This window comes from Pezoporus flaviventris, unplaced genomic scaffold (genome assembly GCF_033815535.1).
Source record: "Pezoporus flaviventris isolate CSIRO_AGI_PZ_B2104156 unplaced genomic scaffold, CSIRO_AGI_Pfla_v1 ptg000041l, whole genome shotgun sequence".
Lineage (NCBI taxonomy): Eukaryota > Metazoa > Chordata > Aves > Psittaciformes > Psittacidae > Pezoporus > Pezoporus flaviventris.
Window position 1 is genome coordinate 5,721,076 of NW_026892589.1, and position 19,065 is coordinate 5,740,140.

At 40.2% G+C, this 19,065-nt stretch overlaps 1 protein-coding gene across 2 annotated transcripts in view; it reads right to left on the reverse strand.

The window, feature by feature from the left end:
• Positions 1–19,065, reverse strand: part of DGCR2 (DiGeorge syndrome critical region gene 2) — a 44,710-nt gene that overhangs the window by 18,925 nt on the left and 6,720 nt on the right. Inside the window, exons 2-3 of one of the 2 annotated variants that reach the window (XM_061466032.1) lie at positions 8,225–8,257; positions 3,407–3,529 (exon numbers count right to left, since the gene is read on the reverse strand). In XM_061466032.1, the coding sequence (XP_061322016.1) occupies positions 3,407–3,529; positions 8,225–8,257 (156 nt within the window). The remainder of the gene's footprint in view (positions 1–3,406; positions 3,530–8,224; positions 8,258–19,065) is intronic. The other variant, XM_061466033.1, reaches the window with a different exon arrangement.

Here is a 19,065-nt window from a genome sequence, read left to right on the forward strand (position 1 = left end):
ATGCAGTGAAAAAGTTGCGTTACTCTTTTGAGTACTTGTATAGAAACATAAGAGAAAGTGAGTAGAAATAAGAAATTCCCATTTGTAAAAGTCCATATTAAAGAGATTAATGCCTGTTTCTTCCATGTCACAGAATACACCGCTTTGGGATAAATTATTTTTAGGATCAATTACTGTTGATATAGAAGAGTACACAAATTTCCTAAGTCTCCACTGCTTAAGTGGAAGAGAGTTGCACGCATATGCCACATAAACCCTCTTGGCAATTTTCAGTATGCTCACAAGAGCAGGCAGCCAAGAGTTTTAGTCTACCAGAGATGAACTGAGAGTAATCACTGCTGCAGATTCCCCTAACATTTGCTTGCCTAGTGGGAAGGGCAGGGGGAATAGCACTTCACACACTGCAAGTTTGGAACTGAAAGGAATTCCATGTTTTAAAAGAAGATGATCATTCTGAAGAGCCAGTAAGAATGAAAACCGTTATTATGACTACGTTCAGAGAAATACATGGCCTAGCAAAAATAGGCATTTCATACACTTATTTCAGATGGTCAATGAATTAATGTTGTACCTATTTGTGTTCTGAAAAAATGCCGTAAGAAATTATTCTAACAAAAAAGGTCTTGGGGTTTGGGCTGCTTCCTTGTACTTCAGGCAACATGTGATTACCAAAATACTTTATTAATAAATTTATGATCCTCTGATTTTAATAGGAGCTTTGTTACTAATGTGAATGAATCAGACCTAGAAAAGGTGAACTAAACCAACAGTGACAAAACTTACAATGTCTTTGTATTAAACCTTTGAAAACACCAACATGACAAGTAGTCATTGAAACACACCTTCATCACCACCACAAAACCCTAATTCACTGCCACTGATCTTTCAGAGCTCCTCATGGAGTGCGCCATTAGTAGCTCAAAGGCTGAAAAGTAACAAGCTTCCCAACCAGATTCAGAACCCTTTCTTGCAAGCTTTCATGTTTCACAGAGATTTCATACCTTTTAATTTAAAGATACTTTAATTCTCCATGTTTCACAAGTCCAGGTGGCTTCATTAACTTGTTCTTTTAGTGTTCAGTCTGCCTTTATTGAAATTAAGAACCTTAATTAAAAAGTATTTAAATTTAGCTGAATCATCTCACAATTGCTCATCTAAATCCAAAGGTATTTTCTAAATTTAAAGCTGCATCATTTCTTGTTAATTCAGTGGGCAAAGAAGAAAGTTATCACTCCTGAGTATGATTATGTACTACTATTATTAGTAGCATTAGCTCCCCGATCAACTTACCAGGACTTACTCTCTCCTATGACTAGTCACATATGTATTGCCTTCCCCAACATAAGAAAACCATGCTCTTCCAAACTTATTCTAGCCTCAGACTTTTTACTTCATGCTATTCCCCTTCATAATCCAGCCTGCCATTCACCTGCACACCAACATGCCAACCTGTCCTTATTCTTGACAGTTCTGAGTAACAGACGTCCTTCAACACCCATTTTGGGTCACAAAGCTGTCCCACCAATTTTTTTGTTACAGGTATAATAGAATTTTTGCATCCTACACCAGTAGTTCTTGTTGCTCTGGTTTGCTGGCTACGCTCCTTGCATTACTGTGCAAATACCCCAGTTCTTTCATAACCACCACACCCAGCTTTCTGGCTGTTTCACCAAGCACAGCCTTTTCAACAATTACTTATCCAATTACTCTTCTCATCAGGTGAAATACTTTCCTTCTCTGTGCTGTCCATCATTTTCTCCCCTAGTATTCTTTATGTATGTTATTCTTGTCTTCCTGCATACAGACATGACAATGAATCAAATCTCTCCTACACATCTCCTTTCATTTCTTAAAGTTCTTCTTATCGTGTCAGGCCAGACAGCCCAGTGAGACATACACCCCAAACACAAAAGCAAGGCCTATCTACTGAGAAATGTTACTTTCATAAAAATCCCTTTCCTAGCCATATACCAAACATTCTTTGTAACTCCACTCCTTGAGTCAACATCATCCTGTTGCATCCTCCAGTAACAACTTAAATTGCTGATCAGTACACTAGGCAACAAGAGAAGATAAAAATACTGTTTTCTACTAATGTAAATGTTCCCATATTCCCGCAAGTGAAGCCTTCAGGGCTATTTGAGTAAATCCAAACATGACTTTGCTTTCCTCTAGCCACTGTCTTCCATTAACCTCCAGAATTTTACTAGGTCCATATTTTTTCACATTTTGCCAAAGTTAAAAAGGAGAGAAAATAACAGCACAACTATAAAGGCATTTTTCTTTAGGACATCCATAATGCAAAGAATATCCTTAAACAAGATATCAATGGCACAGCTTATTTTTCAATGTCAGAAGAAACTACCAACAGCTTTTTCCCCCCATGCTGTGAATACATACATTCACACAAACTAGGCAAGAGCTTTTTAGAAGAGAGCATTGAACACATTCTTTCAATTATTTGTGCCTAGCACACACTGGGGAGATGGCTAACTATAGCACAGCTTCAAAGTTTGCGTGTTAGATTTACTTCTCTAATTCCACTAGAAAACACGTATATTTAGAAGAGCTTGCTGATGTAAAATACTGATGTTACTATTTTGTAGCACCTCTATAAAGTAGCTCAAAACTCAGAATGACAGACTGCATGCTGTGATGACAACTGAAAAGCTGATGTGATTCTCTCCCAAGCAAATTAAGTAGTTTAGTGGCAAATAACTTCTTACAACAGTTTTTGAATGTAATTTAGTAACACTGTAGAGAAAAGTTTTAAGACACACAATAAAAGAGATGCACTGGCCTGTTTGTGAAGAACAAATAAAGAGGTTCAAAATTGTGATTACATATATTCACAATCAAAAACTTCTGTTTGCCTTTTTTAAGACATCTCAGTATCCAGTAGCTTTAGCAGAGCGCCACTGCTGCTGACAGGCTTCTGAAAGCATATGATCACGAAAGCTGATGAAGAGTTAATACACCAGCTTGTTTGGCAGAACAAAGTTCTCAAGCACAAGAAGCATAATCAGAATAGACAGCAATAAAACAAGCTCTCTACCCAAGTCCAACACTGTCACCCAGTTTGAGTGATAAACACATTCAACCAAAACAGTAATTCTGAATTTAACCACAGGCCTATGTAGCATTTTCATTTAATCATGATTTTTAACTTGTCATGAAAGTCTCTTTTTAGACTACAAACTCTCATCTCCAGGATACCTACTCAGGCTGTAAGAAAGGAAGCAAAAAAAAAAGAAGAAAAAAAGAAGACAGTTCAGTTTGTTAATAACAGATACAGTTCCATTAATCACCACTATGAAATAAAAATAAGCAAATGACCTTAAAGAGTCAGCATACTGCTGCAAAACAAGCTGACACAGGGATGAGCAGTATTCTCAGGTTTACTTACCTGGACAGTCAACTTCATCACTCTCATCCTCACAGGTGGGCCATCCATCACACTGCCAATTTGAAGGGATGCACTGGATGGTACCACTTTGACACGCAAACTGCCCTGAGGTGCAGCGGAGCTCTAGGAAAGAAGAATAAAGTTGTGCTTTGTTTGAAGTGTTATTTATTCTTGCAAGTTTTACGTGTATTAATCATCTATCACGTAACATATCACTGAATGTTAATGGACAAAACCTCTGGATAACTCAGCCTGTTAAAAAGCTGCTTTGTTTCTGACCAATTCCATGTGTTAAACTGTGTGGTTTTAACAGTCAGGAGGGCCAGCTTCCAATGCTTGGGAAATAATTCTCTTAAACATCCTTGGTAAAAACTTCCTGATAAGGACACCATGGGAGCAGCTATCACCACAGAGTTACCCATTTACTTCTTGTGAGGCACTGAGGACTGCTTATTCACTTTTCTCAGAAGCAAAGTTCAACAGAAATATGCTATGGTAGTTACGTGCTAGATCACATGATAAATTCAGACCCTTATTTCCATTCCAATGTACAGCAGGACCCACTAGACTTGTGCAAACGTCCAGCCTGATTCAGAGCCATTTCACAGACCTATTTGTAAAACAGTTTCTATAGCCATGAATATGTTTTCACTTTCTAGCTTAAGCTCTTCTGTAGTGCTTTTCCATGCAAACATATCCTTCACAAGAAACCGTCAATATCTGCAAACATTTAGTTCCTGCTTCTGTAAGAGTACTGCCTACTTGCCATCATTATACTGTCAGACCTAATTAGCATTATAAAAAGTACAATTTTCTACATAGTTTTTTCATACAAATTCCATCTATCAAATGCCAGCACCTAATAATACAGATTAGTTTTGTGTCCCTCAAAACATTTTGCATGAGAAAAAAACATAATCTGGCTATACAAGTGAACAACGGCAGGTCTGCAGGTCCCCATTAGCACCCACAGGTTCACTTTTGCACCAGACCATCACTGCCCATCTTTCTTCTGGATGGGGGTTGTGAAAATTCCAAAACCAACATTTTTGAGGAATTTTGCACGTTTTCCTCTCAGCGAGCTACAATCATCCCAGATAAACCATGTCTAAAGAATGACCACCTTATGGGGGGGGGTGTGATTGTGAAAGGATCAAGTAAGTAACTGTTTGCAGGGAAGAATTACCACACTAACATGTATTCTCTTGTCCACAGTATACAACCTAAAAGCAATTGTAATTGCAGTTATTACTTTCTTGAAACACACATTTAAGCTAAATCAAGACAGAGGTCACATTTAAGTGTTCAGACAACACGACCAGTCGTAATAAAACCAGTCATCATGCACTCTCAATAAAAGCTGTACCTGTACACCTAGTAATTGGTATAGGATATTGATAATAGGCTTCTAATTTGATGTTAGACTAAAATCCAGCTCCAGTACTGGTTTCTCTGCAAAGCACAGACCTGCTCTTCTAGAAAAATAAAAGCAGGCACATCCTCTTAGCAACCACCTACTCAGAGCAAACATCCAGGTCACAAAATGGCTAAGAACTCACACAGACCTGCCAGACTACTGACAGCCACAGCAAGACAAGAGTGTGCTCACCCAGTTAGAGTTTTACTCAGTCCAAAGAGCTAACAGGGAAAATAATACTCATAAAATAATCTACCACCTTAGGTCACAATAATTCCCTCTCCCTGAACAATAACTGAAGTTATTTTCTTTAGCCCAAAGAGAAAATGGGGAATAAAACCTGTTATTCCCCCCCAATTAGAGGAATAAAAGGTTAAGCTTCACTTGCCCAATGTAGCAGAAGAGGAAAATCTAGAATCTACCTCTAAATTGGAGCAGGGGGTTCCCACACCAAACACAACCAAACACACACAAAACCTCCAGCTGAAATTGAAACTATTCAAATTTGAAGCTCACAGAAAGCAGCCAGTCTTCAGTAAATCATTGCAGCTTCTTTCACCACTTTCGTGCAATGTCAGCACGCAGCGGAAACTTAGAAAGTTCTATCATTGCAGTTCCAAGCACAGAATTTACACTGGAGACTGTGGTAAATATTTTAACACATGAAAGACTATTCTCAGCCCAGTTCCACTTTTCTACTGCTGCATCCCCCTGCAGTTACGGCAAAATTCAATTCAAAGTTCAATACTTTAGATAAACCCTTAATTTCTTTACTGCTTGATTGTAATGGGAGTCACGCACACATCCTTGTGAAGAAAGTTGTTCTGCAGCCCTCTGGTTTCAGAGGCAGCATCCACCAGGAAAGCACAAGTCAACATGCACATGGCAAAACCAGTATATTTTTGTCTCTACTATTTCATACACATTATTACTATTTTATGCACAATTACATACAACTGGCTCAGATAAAAGGATGACTCCATCCCAATATTATGGGCATTAAAAAAATGCCAGTTACATGCCGTAATGTCATTACTTCCTGCGTTACAGACACTCCTCTCTGAAGAATGTGGATACATGGAAGAGTAGAAAATATTTCTATTAAAACATCACTCAAACCAGCTGAACAATCGTTCCCAATGGAAACCATGCTATGTCAGATGCACTTATTATTTCAGACCAAGGAAACTATGCAATTCTATGGCAAAGGCAGGGGGGAAAAGTGACACTGAAGAAATACTGCAGAATTAAAATGCCCATTTTCTGCAAACACTGCTAGTAACAACTCCTGAGCTATCCTAAGCCACATGTTAATGAACTACATAAATCCTGTGCAGTTACCAAAAGAGTTTCATCTGAATTGTTTTGCTTTGACACGATGACTACTGTGGCTTAACACAAAGAGGAACAACATGGAATCATCGGAGAAATTCTAACTGCCCCTCTTACTTGTGCTCAGGGTGGGTTTGGACATAACTGATGGCCTCCTTCAGAACTGATGTTTAAGATCAGCAGTTTCAGAAACCTCCTGCCACTGACAGAGTGCAGGTTTTTCCACTAAGGCCCCACCATACCCATACTGGTGCCTGTCACCCAGACCACATACAGCAGTGGGTGGGAAGGTCAGCAGTGCAGGCAGCAGAGCGCCTGCCAATACCATCCTCTCAGCCCTGTGTGTGCCGCACAGCCCTGCACACCAGGCTCATGACTCCCACAGCAGAGCACATCAGCTAGCCAGGGCAGGTGCCTTCAGAGGTAAAATACATACATAAAAATAGATGAAAGTCTACAATGAACATATTTGGCCAAGGAACAGAGAAATTTGGGAGAGGTGAGGATGCACAGAATAGGTGCTAGTCACTACAACCTTGTCAAGCACTTCATTTCAGTAGTCTATTGTTAAGTCAAACCAGCAGAAACATGAAAACATTTCAAGCCAGTCTCTCTGCCCTAACCATTCTATGATTGTACCACATTAAAAAAAAATAAAATCAAGTGATGGCACCAGCAGCAGAACATGATTCATGAAGATGTATGAGCAGAGGCGAACAGCAGTACAACACAGTGTAACCATGCATCTTTCCTGAAATGCAAGTGATCACTTAGTGGATGGTCAGACTTTGCTCTTTCCAGGAGTGTGGTAAATAAAACAAGGCTCCTTTAGCCATACAAGATTCCAGTTCTTCAAAAGAACAGCAAAGTTCAAAAAGTACCAGTCCCTGTTTCGTTCCTAAAGCCAGTTATCCCGCACTGTTCATAGCTGTTGGTGGTAACTCACCAATAGCTGTGAGCAAAAGCAGATGAGGAAGAAAACATCTTAACCTTTCACCTCCTAGCAGCACTAAAACCACACATTTTCCACCAGCTGTTAAAGATAAAACACTTTGTATTTTCAAACTTGTTAGGAAATCTGTAATGGCACAAGTTCAGCTATAAGCCAGCAGCTGTGGGAGTAGAGGCACTGATACCACATTAGCTAACGGCATCAACAACTGCCTAGAAGTGAAAAAATGGAAATGCAACCACCTCCAGCGTTCATGTACGACGTGACAAGTTACAGCAGCACTATTATGATTCACATAAGAGATTCTAACATAAAAGGCTTCTTTTTCTTTCAACGATCAGATGCAGCCTTAGCTCTGCTACAATACAAAATTTCATACACTGAAATTTCATTTTAAAGCAATTAAATTCATCTGGCATATGCTGGAAAGATGGGAGGCAAGTAAAACTTTGGAAATAGAAGCAGTTGTAGTTTTTGCACTACATGCAGTATAAACCTACAAAACATCACAAAGTTCAAGCAGTCTGAGAACACGAAAACACTTCAAGCGATGGTGTCATTATAGTCTCTTCACTTCAGCATCTCAAAGCACTTGTACAATGTTAACCCTCATCAACCTTGTCAACCACTGCATCCTTCTGCTGGTGGCTACAAGGAAGCACAGAAAAATTACACAGCCTGCCAAAGGCTACAGATAAGACTATGAGCAGAAGTCAGCTGTACTCACTGCTGCTTCCATGTTTTCATGACAACACTGTGCTTCTTGCCAAAAACCCAAGGAACCTGCTGGTTCACCAGCACACCCCTACCCGAAGGAATGTCTGCCTGTCAGAAGCATCAACAATTCACAACAACCCATTCTCTGGTAACACTCCACCTGATCGCTCTAGCAACAGTTTATTAAGAGCTATGAATTGGCCAGAGAGGGCAAGAAACTCCTTAACTTTATATATAAAAAGAAGAAGGAAAATGGAAATCAGGTTCAGACCATACACCAGCTCTACAAGCTTAATATATAGCCAAAGATAAAACTTACTGTCAAGTGAAGGCCAAAAAAACCAATAGCAATTTGCTGGGACACATTATTAGGTAACATAATCTGCCACAAGCCACTCACCTGAAAGAAGTCTTGCCAAAGCTAGACATGAACCTGTAATTTGAAATTTGAAAGAAATCTCACAAAACAGCTGGAAGCTTAATTAATCCAGCACCGGAAATAACACGCAAGATTATAAATTCATTTAAAGTGTGCTGTACAAACAAGAAATCCTCATCATCATTTTTCTAAGTTAGTGATGAAACAGACAAGATTTTTCACTAATAGAGAAATTTAGGTTTCATACAAGGGAAAAAAACCCTAAGTTTAGGTTGCTGCTTAGATCCTTACAGAAAGCTTTTCTTCCAGACATTTTCCCAATTACATGTTGAATGCCAGGTGTTTCACAGCACTCATCACGTATTTCAACATAGGGCTCAACCAGCTTTTTATGCTTTCTTTAGAGCATGCTAATTTCAAGATTTTCTGCTAAGCACTCAAAACAGACATTTACTAGAAGCATTTTCCACAGGAAGGACTTCATGACAGATGCATAAAATACACACACACACACCCCCCGCTTTAATTTCCAGCCAGCTTCACATGTTTCATAAAACAAACACATTTTTGCCATTATAAACCGATTCAGGAAGCCCTTTCAGGTTTAATCATCTCTTGTACTCTTTCCATGTAATTGAGAACATTTTCCTTCTGGAGCCTGAGCACTGGGAAGCCACAGTGCATCCTTCCTGCAGATGCACGCTTGGTCAGCACACTGCCTGGGCATTACAGTACCTGCAACCTGCATTTTTTGCTTCATTTTAAGTCTTTCCGAGATGCATTTGTATTAGGACACCTCCTGCTTGCATTTACACTGGAACCAATTTCTTATTCACCTTCCACTTTCTTATTGCAGAAGATAAGGGATAATTAGTCACTCAAACTGTTTTATTTGAAAGAAAGGCAGGGAGGATCTATATCCAGCACCCGAGACTACTTTTCAACACAGTAAATCTCATTTTAGAGCTTCCCAATATCAAATCAAGATTGTTACAGACACATGAAGCAAAGTGTTGATTCAATAGAAGTTCACCTTGCTAGTTCAGTTTCCTGAATGAATTTGATCAGTTGGCTTTGAAATAGCAAGATTTGGATCAAATTAAGCTATTGTCTGTCTACATTAATTTTAAGTCAGATCAGCTACAGTTTGTCCCCTACATCCAGAAAGGCCGCATGCTCCAACTAATTCAGCGGAAATATAATTGTACTGAGCTGGTATCCATTAATGTGGAATTTGACCTCATAATAGTTGTCTGCCAATGAAGCTAAAACATTTACTAAAGTATTATAGTTTTTAAATATTAGCTCTAATAGAAGATGTTTTCCTATATGCTGGGATTACACACATCTCCTCAGAGGCAAAGCAGCTCATTTCAGCCCTGTGCAACCAGAAGCTGCCCTGTGAACATAGCTGGAACCTTCACTTCTGTACCATAAGAAAAGCCTCGATTACCAACCAGTCACAGCTCTGATCATGAAAACCTGCACCAGGTCACACCACCACAGGGGTAGGAGAAGCTGGAGAGGTGAAAATAGCTCTTGGGAATGAGCAAAAACCAGCAAGCTCTAAAAATGTCTGCCAAGCGACAGAAACCAACTGCATATGGACCTCAAAAAGTACCCTTCTAGTCTAACAGCACCATTTACTCATCAAAACACTTCTGCAAAGACAAGCTGGCGGGTAAATGAGAATGCCTTGATGCTATTTTCACAGGACTACTTATCCTCCTTCAGTTTAAGACAGAGATGTAAGAGTAACTCAGCCTGAAGAAATGCTACATCCAATAGAGATGCCAGAGGTCCTGTCTCAGGTACATATAATAAACATCTCCTGCACAGCGTTAGGTGAACACAAAGTTTTCAAAATCCAAATTTCAACCTTGTATTTTCAAGAAACTGAAGCTTACCATTACAAGAACCAGTACAAAACCAAACAGTGAAAACCCAAATCTCTCCTAAAGCAGAAATGTTCTTAACTCTGATATGTAAACCACTAGCAGCACAAAAAACCCTGATGACTTGGCAATTCACAATTTAAGAGGTAGAGATGAAGAGCCAGAAGTCTAAATTAAAGGCTCCAAAATTATAAGTCTCAGTTCAGGAGAGTGCTTTGATACAGAGATTAAATTCAGTGACTGCAATCACTAATTATGAAAGTTTGAGTTCTTCTGCCTGCAATGACTAAATCTCTCTTTATTAAAGAGATTCACCAGTCAGCAAAGTCTGGTAGTTGAAGAAATTCTTTTGGTGGCTAAAACTGCAGATGCATGTTGGCTTCAGCATTTACACAGCAACCATAGATCTGAAACTATTTCAGCTTTTAGTACAAAGAAATGCCACTTTTCATTTGTCACACTAATTGTTTGTTCTTGTCTGCTGAGCTTCATTTGTATGGAAATTGAAATTTGATTAAATGTACAAACCCAGTATTTAATGTTACTCAGTTAAAAGCTATTACTCTGAAATGCAAGTATTGGGAAAGATAAGCTTAAAGTACATGGTTTGGGTTTGTATGTAAGGTTTTAATGAACAGTAGCAGTTTTGTGTGTACCTCACACGCAGTTCACTCATTTTGGTCACATTTCTCAAGGTTGGGTCCGCTACATCCTCTAGCATAATTTTTATCTACAGAGTGAAGGAAAACAAAAGACAAAAATACTTCCTGCTTTCTCAGTGTAAGTCATTCTTTGACCCCAAGCAGATGAACCATCTTGTAGAGAATCTCTGTTCTGATTTCAGAGACAATTACAGCTAACAAAAGCCAATTTAAGCATTAAGAAAAACTCAAACTACAAGTGTGTAGGCCAGTAACTCTTCTTATTCAGATTTTAGCTTGTCCAAAAGATCTTTCTTATATTAATATTACACCTACATACTTAAAGGCCTGTACCTACATGTTGCACTATTGTTTCACATTTAGCACATTTAAGTTTACTTAAAGTGAAAATTGCCTTTTTCTTAAATCATTGTTTCTATATAACCCAATCCATTCTAAACTGGATGAGCATGATCAGCTCCTAGCATCTTCAGCAAGGAGCCTAACCCCCTAAGTCCTTGGCTCCTGGAGATTTTGCTCAACAAATGCCTCAAAACGAGCATCAGAAACAACAACAAAAGAAACACCACGCCCATCACCATCACACAAACACATACACCTCCAGATCTAATATTTATGTTCAAGCGGAAGCATAACACAAACAGTAATTCTCTAGACTGGTATTTACTGAAGTAACAGAAACTTTAAAATATTCTTAATATTCCCAATACAACACCACCACAGTGGTTTTATTCATTTAATACTTAGCAGATTCATGTAAAAACCCATCCTTAATCTAGTCCTCTGCACTTGAAAAGCAGCTTTCGTAACTAGGACTTGACTCAAGTCCACAGGTGAAGCTCACCAGAGCAGGTACCATATCCCAAAACTCCTGAAAACCTGCCAGCTTGTGAAGAGCACTGCAGTCCTGCCCAGCATCTGCTCATGGTGTCCACAGGTCAGCTGCTGAACAGTGTTCAGTGACAGAGAAGCTGACTGCCTGAGGATGTTCTGACACATCTTTAAGCAGGTTTTGGTTTTAACCTGTCTGTGAGGTATCACCAATCCCACGCAAAGGCGCTGCTCTCAGGCAAGTGGAGCTGTACCTAAATAGTATTTCCCCTCGGCTCCAGAAAGCAGAGTTTTCTCTATCTATTAATCTCCCACAGGTTTCTTTACGTCACTTGGTGCATCTTACTTCCATTACATGGTTTTAAATTTATCCTTACCTCACCCACCACCGCATTCAGTGCGGTGGAGTACATACAGTACTTGATAACAAAGCCACAGCAGGCAAAAAACAAACTGTGATACCACCACCTTATTTTCAGAGTATTTGTGAAGTTCACAAATCACCATCAGACAATTATCCAGTCAACAGATGAATGTCATTAAAGTTTCTCAATAAAACTGGTTGTTCACTGTTCTTCAAATTAAAAGCCTATAGATTAATTAAAATTAAAAACCTACACAAGAACTAAAAAGCTACAGAAGAACAGAGCACTCCATTTTTGTATTCAGATACAATGTTCAGCCACTCATCTGTGCTACTGCAAATGTGCCTAAACACAATCCTTAGGTCATGTTGCTCTGGTTCATCATGACCTGAGCCTGCACAGGAGGTCATGGAAACACAATGGCACATAGCACAAAGCCCAGGAAAATAAAAACTGGGCCCTGTCCTATACACACACAGCCAAATACAACCCACATCCATGCTCAAATTTAATTCCAGCTCCTGAAAATTAGAGACTCTGAAGTTATAATCCCATTTAGCAGGAACACATCAGCTCCAAAAATAGATAAATAATACATCTTAGAAGCATTGGCATTTTTTGCATAACCTCAGCATGCAGTGTCATGAAGCAACCAAACCTGTGACAGCGCTCCAGCTAAAAACTGTAAATCCTTAATGAATAACTCTAATGAACATTCTGTATTACTCAGTGTTCTGTCATAGCAAATTATGTTAGATGATCCTAACATCCATCAAAAGATTTTACAGCACAGTGAGGAACAGAAGCAGTCTCCTTCGCATTACCCCCTCGTATCTGTTCTCAGGGTACCCCGCTCCCTGAGCTGGAAGACAGGAAGCAGAATGAAGCTCCTCTAGACCAAGGGTGCATGGTCAGTGACCTGCTACACCACTCAGACATACACAGGTCTATCGGGCCAGACGGGATCCACATGAAGGTACAGAAGCAGAAGTGCTCACCAAGCCACTTCCCACCATTTATCAGCAATCCTGGCTAACCAGGGAGGTACCAATTGACTGGAAGTTAGCAAATGTGACACCCATCTACACAAACTGGCTTGAAGGAAGATCCAGGGCAATACAAGGCTGTCAGTCTGAACTTGGTGCTAGGGAAGCTTATAGAGCAGGTCTTCCAGAGTGCCATCACGCATCACGTGCAGGACAACCAGGTGATCAGGCCCAGTCAGCGTGAGTCTGTGAAAGGCAGGTCCTGCTTGACTAACCCGATCTCCTTCTGTGACAACGTGACCCGCTTAGTGGATGAGGGAAAGGCTGCGGATGTTGTCTACCTAGACTTTAGTAAAGCTTTTGACGTCATTTCCATAGCATTCTCCTGGAGAAACTGGCTGCGCATGGCTTGGACAGGGGTACTGTTTGCTGGATAAAAACCTGGCTGAATGGCTGAGCCCAAAGAGTGACCGCAAATGAAGTGAAATACAGTTGGTGGCTGGTCAAAAGTGGTGCTCCACAGAGCCCAGTATCGGGGCCGGTTCTGTTTATCAATGATCTGGATGAGGGGATCAACCACACCCTCAGTAAGTTCACAAATGACATCAAGTTGGGTGGGAGTGTTGAAGAGGCTTGCGGAAGAGCAGCTGGAAAACTGCCTGGTGGAAAAGGACCTGGGGGTGTAAGTTGGCATCTGGCTGAGGATGAGCCAGCGTGTGCCCTGCTGGACAAGGCGGCCAATGGCACTGTGGCTTGAATCAGAAATAGTGTGGCCAGCAGGACTAGGGAGGTCATCATCCCCCTGTACTTGGCACTGGTGAGGCTGCACCTCGAACACTGTGTTCAGTTCTGGGCTCCTCACTGCAAGACAGACACTGAGGTGCTGGAGACTGTCCAAAGAACTGCAATGAAACCGGTGAAGGGTCTGGAGAACAAGACCTATGAGGAATGGATGAGGTAATTGAGGTTTAAACTGGAGAAAAGGAGGCTCAGGGGGTCCTCATTGCGCTCTAGAAGTACCTGAAAGGAGGCTGTAGCAAGGTGGGTGTTGGTGCCTTCTGCCAAGTAATAAGCAATAGGACACGAGGAAATGGCCTCAAGGTGTGCCACAGGAGGTTTAGATTGGATATTAGGGAAATATTCTTCACCAGAAGGGTTCTCAAGCATTGGAACAGGCTGCCCAGGAAAGTGGGTGGATTGCCATCCCTGGAGGTATTGTGGCTGTGGCACACAGGGTTTAGTGGTGGACTTAGCGGCGCTGGGTTAACAGGTGGACTTAATGATCTTAAAGATCTTTTCCAGCCTAAATGATTCTACAATTCTATTCAACATTATACCTACACCCTGCACAAGCTTGGAACTGACTCAGTTTCTCCTTGCTCACAAGTGTCATGCAGCGCAGTTCGGTGTCTGCTCTTTGTCCAGAGGCCAGACTCAATGTCAGTAAGGATGGAAAAAAAATTATCAAAAATAATCAAAATAGCAACAACAAAACCCAGCTACAACAGCCCAAGAGACCCGGCATTCAGCCAGAGCAACAACAGAGCTTCGTGAATGGGAACCCTGGCTACGATTTCCTAAGACTTAGAAAATACAGACTGTGCTTTATGAGTGTGGACTCTTATTCCTAAGATTGAAACAGAAAAAAATCTATTTCCTAATTCTTCAGTACTGCTAAAACCAAACAGAAAACTTGCTCCTTGAACTAAACTGAAAAAATATTGTGAATTAGGCAATGCAGCATTCCAGACTGAAAACCAGTTTATTTTCATAGCAGTGATGATACCAGCTAAGCAACTGGCTTACATTTTTTTCCACCTTAAGAAATTGTTCTGACAGTAAGCAAATAGGCAGAAGGGAAAAGCAAAACACAGCAGTATGGCACAAACAAAACCAAAGCCATGGGTACCGAGAACCCTTTAATATAGCTCAAAATCAAAGCCTACACTGTAGGCTCTATACTAACAACCTCATTCAGGACTTCAGATGTTTCGTATGGCTTTGGGTGGGACTTTAATTTTTAGTACAATAGTGACAAGTGACCTAAACATGTGCAACACCAAATATTTGACTCTGCAGAAAGCCCAATCTGTAAGTGGATCAAAGTGCCAATCACACCTCACAACTGAACTCACTCCATTTCCAGCTGGAGAAAAGTAAAGACCAGAAAAACACAGAAGGCAAGTTTTGGAAAGCCTAGAGCCAATACAGGGGAAGGAAACCACGACCACCTTGAAGTTCAGAGGCCAGGACCCCCCAAAGTGCTCACACTGTTCAGCAGTTGCCAGCCCACCAGCACATCTGTACATCGCACTATCACCACAGTGGATGGTGATAGTGACAGCTGGCAGCAAAGTGATGAGATGGGGGAACTAAACCCTTGCATGAGAGCCAGGAGGACTCACAACCTCCTCGCGCCAGAGGAGACAGAGAGGACATTGGAAGGCACAGGCTTATTGTATCAGTGGTGTCAGGCAAAGGTACTGCAGTAGAGGATGTATAGAGATACAGCCCTTTGGTTTCACTAGACCCCACTACTTATGAAACATGCTCATGGGCACTAAGAAAACAGCACCATTCCTCACACAGAATTTAAATACAGTCACGCACACAACATATTAATTCTCCCATAAAATGCAGCAACAGAGAAAGTCCATTAAGAACAACATCAGTAACAAAATACTCCACAAGCCATCAATTCAGTCTAGAAAAGAGCAACACCACTGTTTGTGGTACTTTCACCCCTACAATCTATATACCCAGGTCAGGGCAGATGGATTATCCCACATAGACCACAAGCACTTAAAATACCTGGGTACCTCAGATTAGCTACTACCAGGTTCCATTCTCAATCCTCATCTCAAACCTTTACCTTCTTAACCACACCTTTTACAACACAGTCCTCATACTCCACTGCATCTAAATACTCTAAAACATTCTATTAATATAAACATATTCTTCTTGCTCATTTGCAGTTCTTCATAAAGTTGGGGTCATTCTGAACAAAGAAAAAGCATCTAGCTCTAAGCTCCATCCTCACAAGTTTTCAGTATTACCTGCACCTCTTTCCTCCCAGGAGCCATCTGCAGTGGTCCTCCACCAATGCAATCTCCAGTATACTTCAGAGTCTCCTCTGGGAAGTTCAGAGCTACATAATGATGCCAGCAACCCTAGAAGGACCAGTGTAGTAATCAGAAGTATCTGAATACCAAAACATTTCTTTTTTTTTAGTTTCTGACAGTCACTACACAAGCTGCCTGTTGGAAAGCAGCTTCACTTAGAAGAAGTGATCTAAAGAAACTACCAATAACAGCAATCAAGAACATACTTCTCTGTCTTATTATCTACCCTGTTACCTGACAGCTGCCTACCTAAAATGGCCCCCCAAAATCTAAGCATGTGAGATAATTCCTTTCCTCTTCCAAAAAAAAAAAAGTATTCTCAGGATTAGGAAAGTACACATCCTATCAAGTCAGCTTGGACAAGTATTTGTCCTTATGCAAAACAGTTTCCACTTAAGATTAAGAACACTGGGGAAAAAAGTATTCCCTTTAACCAAATAAACTGTAGGTGGCAAAAAAATAAATCTCAAATATAGAGAGAGTTTTCCACAGAGGAAAGTTAAATCTAAATCGAAAAGTTTTACATTAACTACATTAGTATTTTCTTTAGATCAGGTTTCAACAAGAGTATTCCGATGAAACATGATAACAGCAATTCAAGAACTGTCAGAGCAATCAAGGCTAATTTGTAGTCACCATTAAACTGAAAGTAAGAATTGCCAGATTTCAGCACCATTAGCTAGCAAGCCCATTTACTTTCAACAAGACAACACATGTTCCTGCTTTGCAGGAAAACATAGAACATAGTATCTTTTTTTTCAGTAGTATTTAAGCATATCCTTAAACTTTCTGCACGAGCAATCCAAACAAATCCCATGAAAATACACAATGTAAGGCCAAACATGTATTTATAATACCTTGCTGAATTAAAACATGAGGAACTGCGAGAGTCCTTAATACCGAACAGGTGACAAAAATCTTACCTATGAAATCAGATATTTTTAACCACTCCACTCCAATAATTAGTGCCATTTCTTAATTACAAAACCAAATGAACATGAAGAGGCTCTCTACAGGGCCCTAAGGAAGGTCATGGTCTTAAACAAGAAAGAGTCCAAGCAAGAATCTTAAACAAGAATCTAACAATTCAAGGAGACAAGAAACCTGCAAATGAACACTATTCAAATGAAGGTCACACTGAAAAAAAACCCTTTTGTTCCTGTTTCATTTTCTTCACATCTCGTACTTTCTTCTACACATCTTCACATCTTGATTTGATGAGCAAGTATCTAGAACACTTAAAAGCACAAATCTGATATACAGAAATACTCTGACCTCAAATACAGAAAACCTTTTATCCTTTGTGCAGTAGCTGGTGCAGTGTCATGTATTAGAGCAAATGGCTCATGCTTTGAAAAGCATTCCCCCCTCCAGTGAACCCCAGTGTGGCAGCAATGCAGGCAATGGAAGTCTCTTCTGCGTTTGCCTACACTGTACGAGACAGTGTCCTTCCTTCTTCCATGCTAAAACAAATACCTAGACAGAAATTTCATCTATCTATCAAACCCTTAACAGTTCTATCAGAAGCCAGCAAATAACAGTCCAACACATTTATGAAAAGCCACTTAATCTTTTAAGATTAGTTTTCTCATTCCCCACACCTTCTAGCAGCTCAAGTACTGCCGGCACTCTTCAGCTTCTCAACCAGCTTTTATATCACACGTGTGTCAGGTACTATATCATGAAACTTCATCTTTGCCATTTTTTAGCTAAATAAAAAAATTACATGCAACTCCATTATTGTTCAGAAAGACACAGACAAGCACTCACTCACTACAGCATCCTTGAACCATTTCTCTCCAATCTGGAACCACCTGAACTGAGGAGGGATGATGCTTCTGATTAAGTCCTTGCACTTGGATCTCACTCCTGCAAGACCCTTGATTTTTAATAAAGACTTTTCCAAGACCTCATTAATAGATTACATTTATGCTACTGTATTTTAGTCAGTAAAGAGTAATTTAAGTGTAATGAATAGTATCACAAAGTCAATAGAGAGAAAACACAAATGCAGTTTTGACCATTCCTAAGATAAAGAAGTTGTAACATGGTTTAGAAGTTTTGCATACACAAGGCAAAATGCTACTTGGGCACAAACTCAAACCAAGCAGGTGTCAGAAGCAGGATTATTCGTTTTGAAGTGTATAAAAGAAGATACATTACTTTTAAGTCAGAAGAAACCTTTCTATTTAAATTGCTATATAAGTAAGAGCAAAGATGAAACATGCAGATACTGAAGGACAACACTAACTCAGTTTTAAAGCTCCACACTCATGCAAAGGTGATGCTTGACACCTACCCTTGTATCACCACATCTACCCTCCCACAGAGGTCTGAGGCCAGAGCTGGGCTCGGAGAGCCAGGCTGGAGGTGACCTCCCTCCATATGCATCTAAAGGCTGTGCTCATCCACTTCAGACCTCAGCTGCTGTGATATTGCCCACTCTGCAATGCAGATTCGGAGTCAAAACACAAACCAATGGAGGCTTCAGCATTTCAAAGTGACATCTGAAGCTCCCTCAAGAAAACAAAGCTGCAGTGAGCCCAGAACACCCAGCATCGTTCTACCAGAAATGGCTCTAAATCCCATTTTTCTACTAGCTTTTGTTCCCAAATAATCTCACCAGGAACCCCAAGGAACTGGTCGCATATGGGAAAGGTACAACGAAGCACAGATGAGGCATATGAAACAGAAGATAACAGAGGAAAAGTAGTTACACTCATGAAAATATGACAAAGATCAGTAAGTAAGAGCAGGAATGTCCCAAGAGCAGTTACCAAAAGCTAATTCTGCATTGCCACCCACCAAGGTGGCCGACAATTGTCAAGTGCTAATCAACAAACAGAAGCTAAATATAATGTTTAGATCAACTTATTTTAATTTGCTAGGAAGCTGAATGTTACTTTGTTTAGCTATGGTTAATGAGGCAAATATCAATTTCCATTAAAACTGTAGTTGTAAATAATCTAAATGCTAGGCTTCAAACACGAATAGTAGCTTC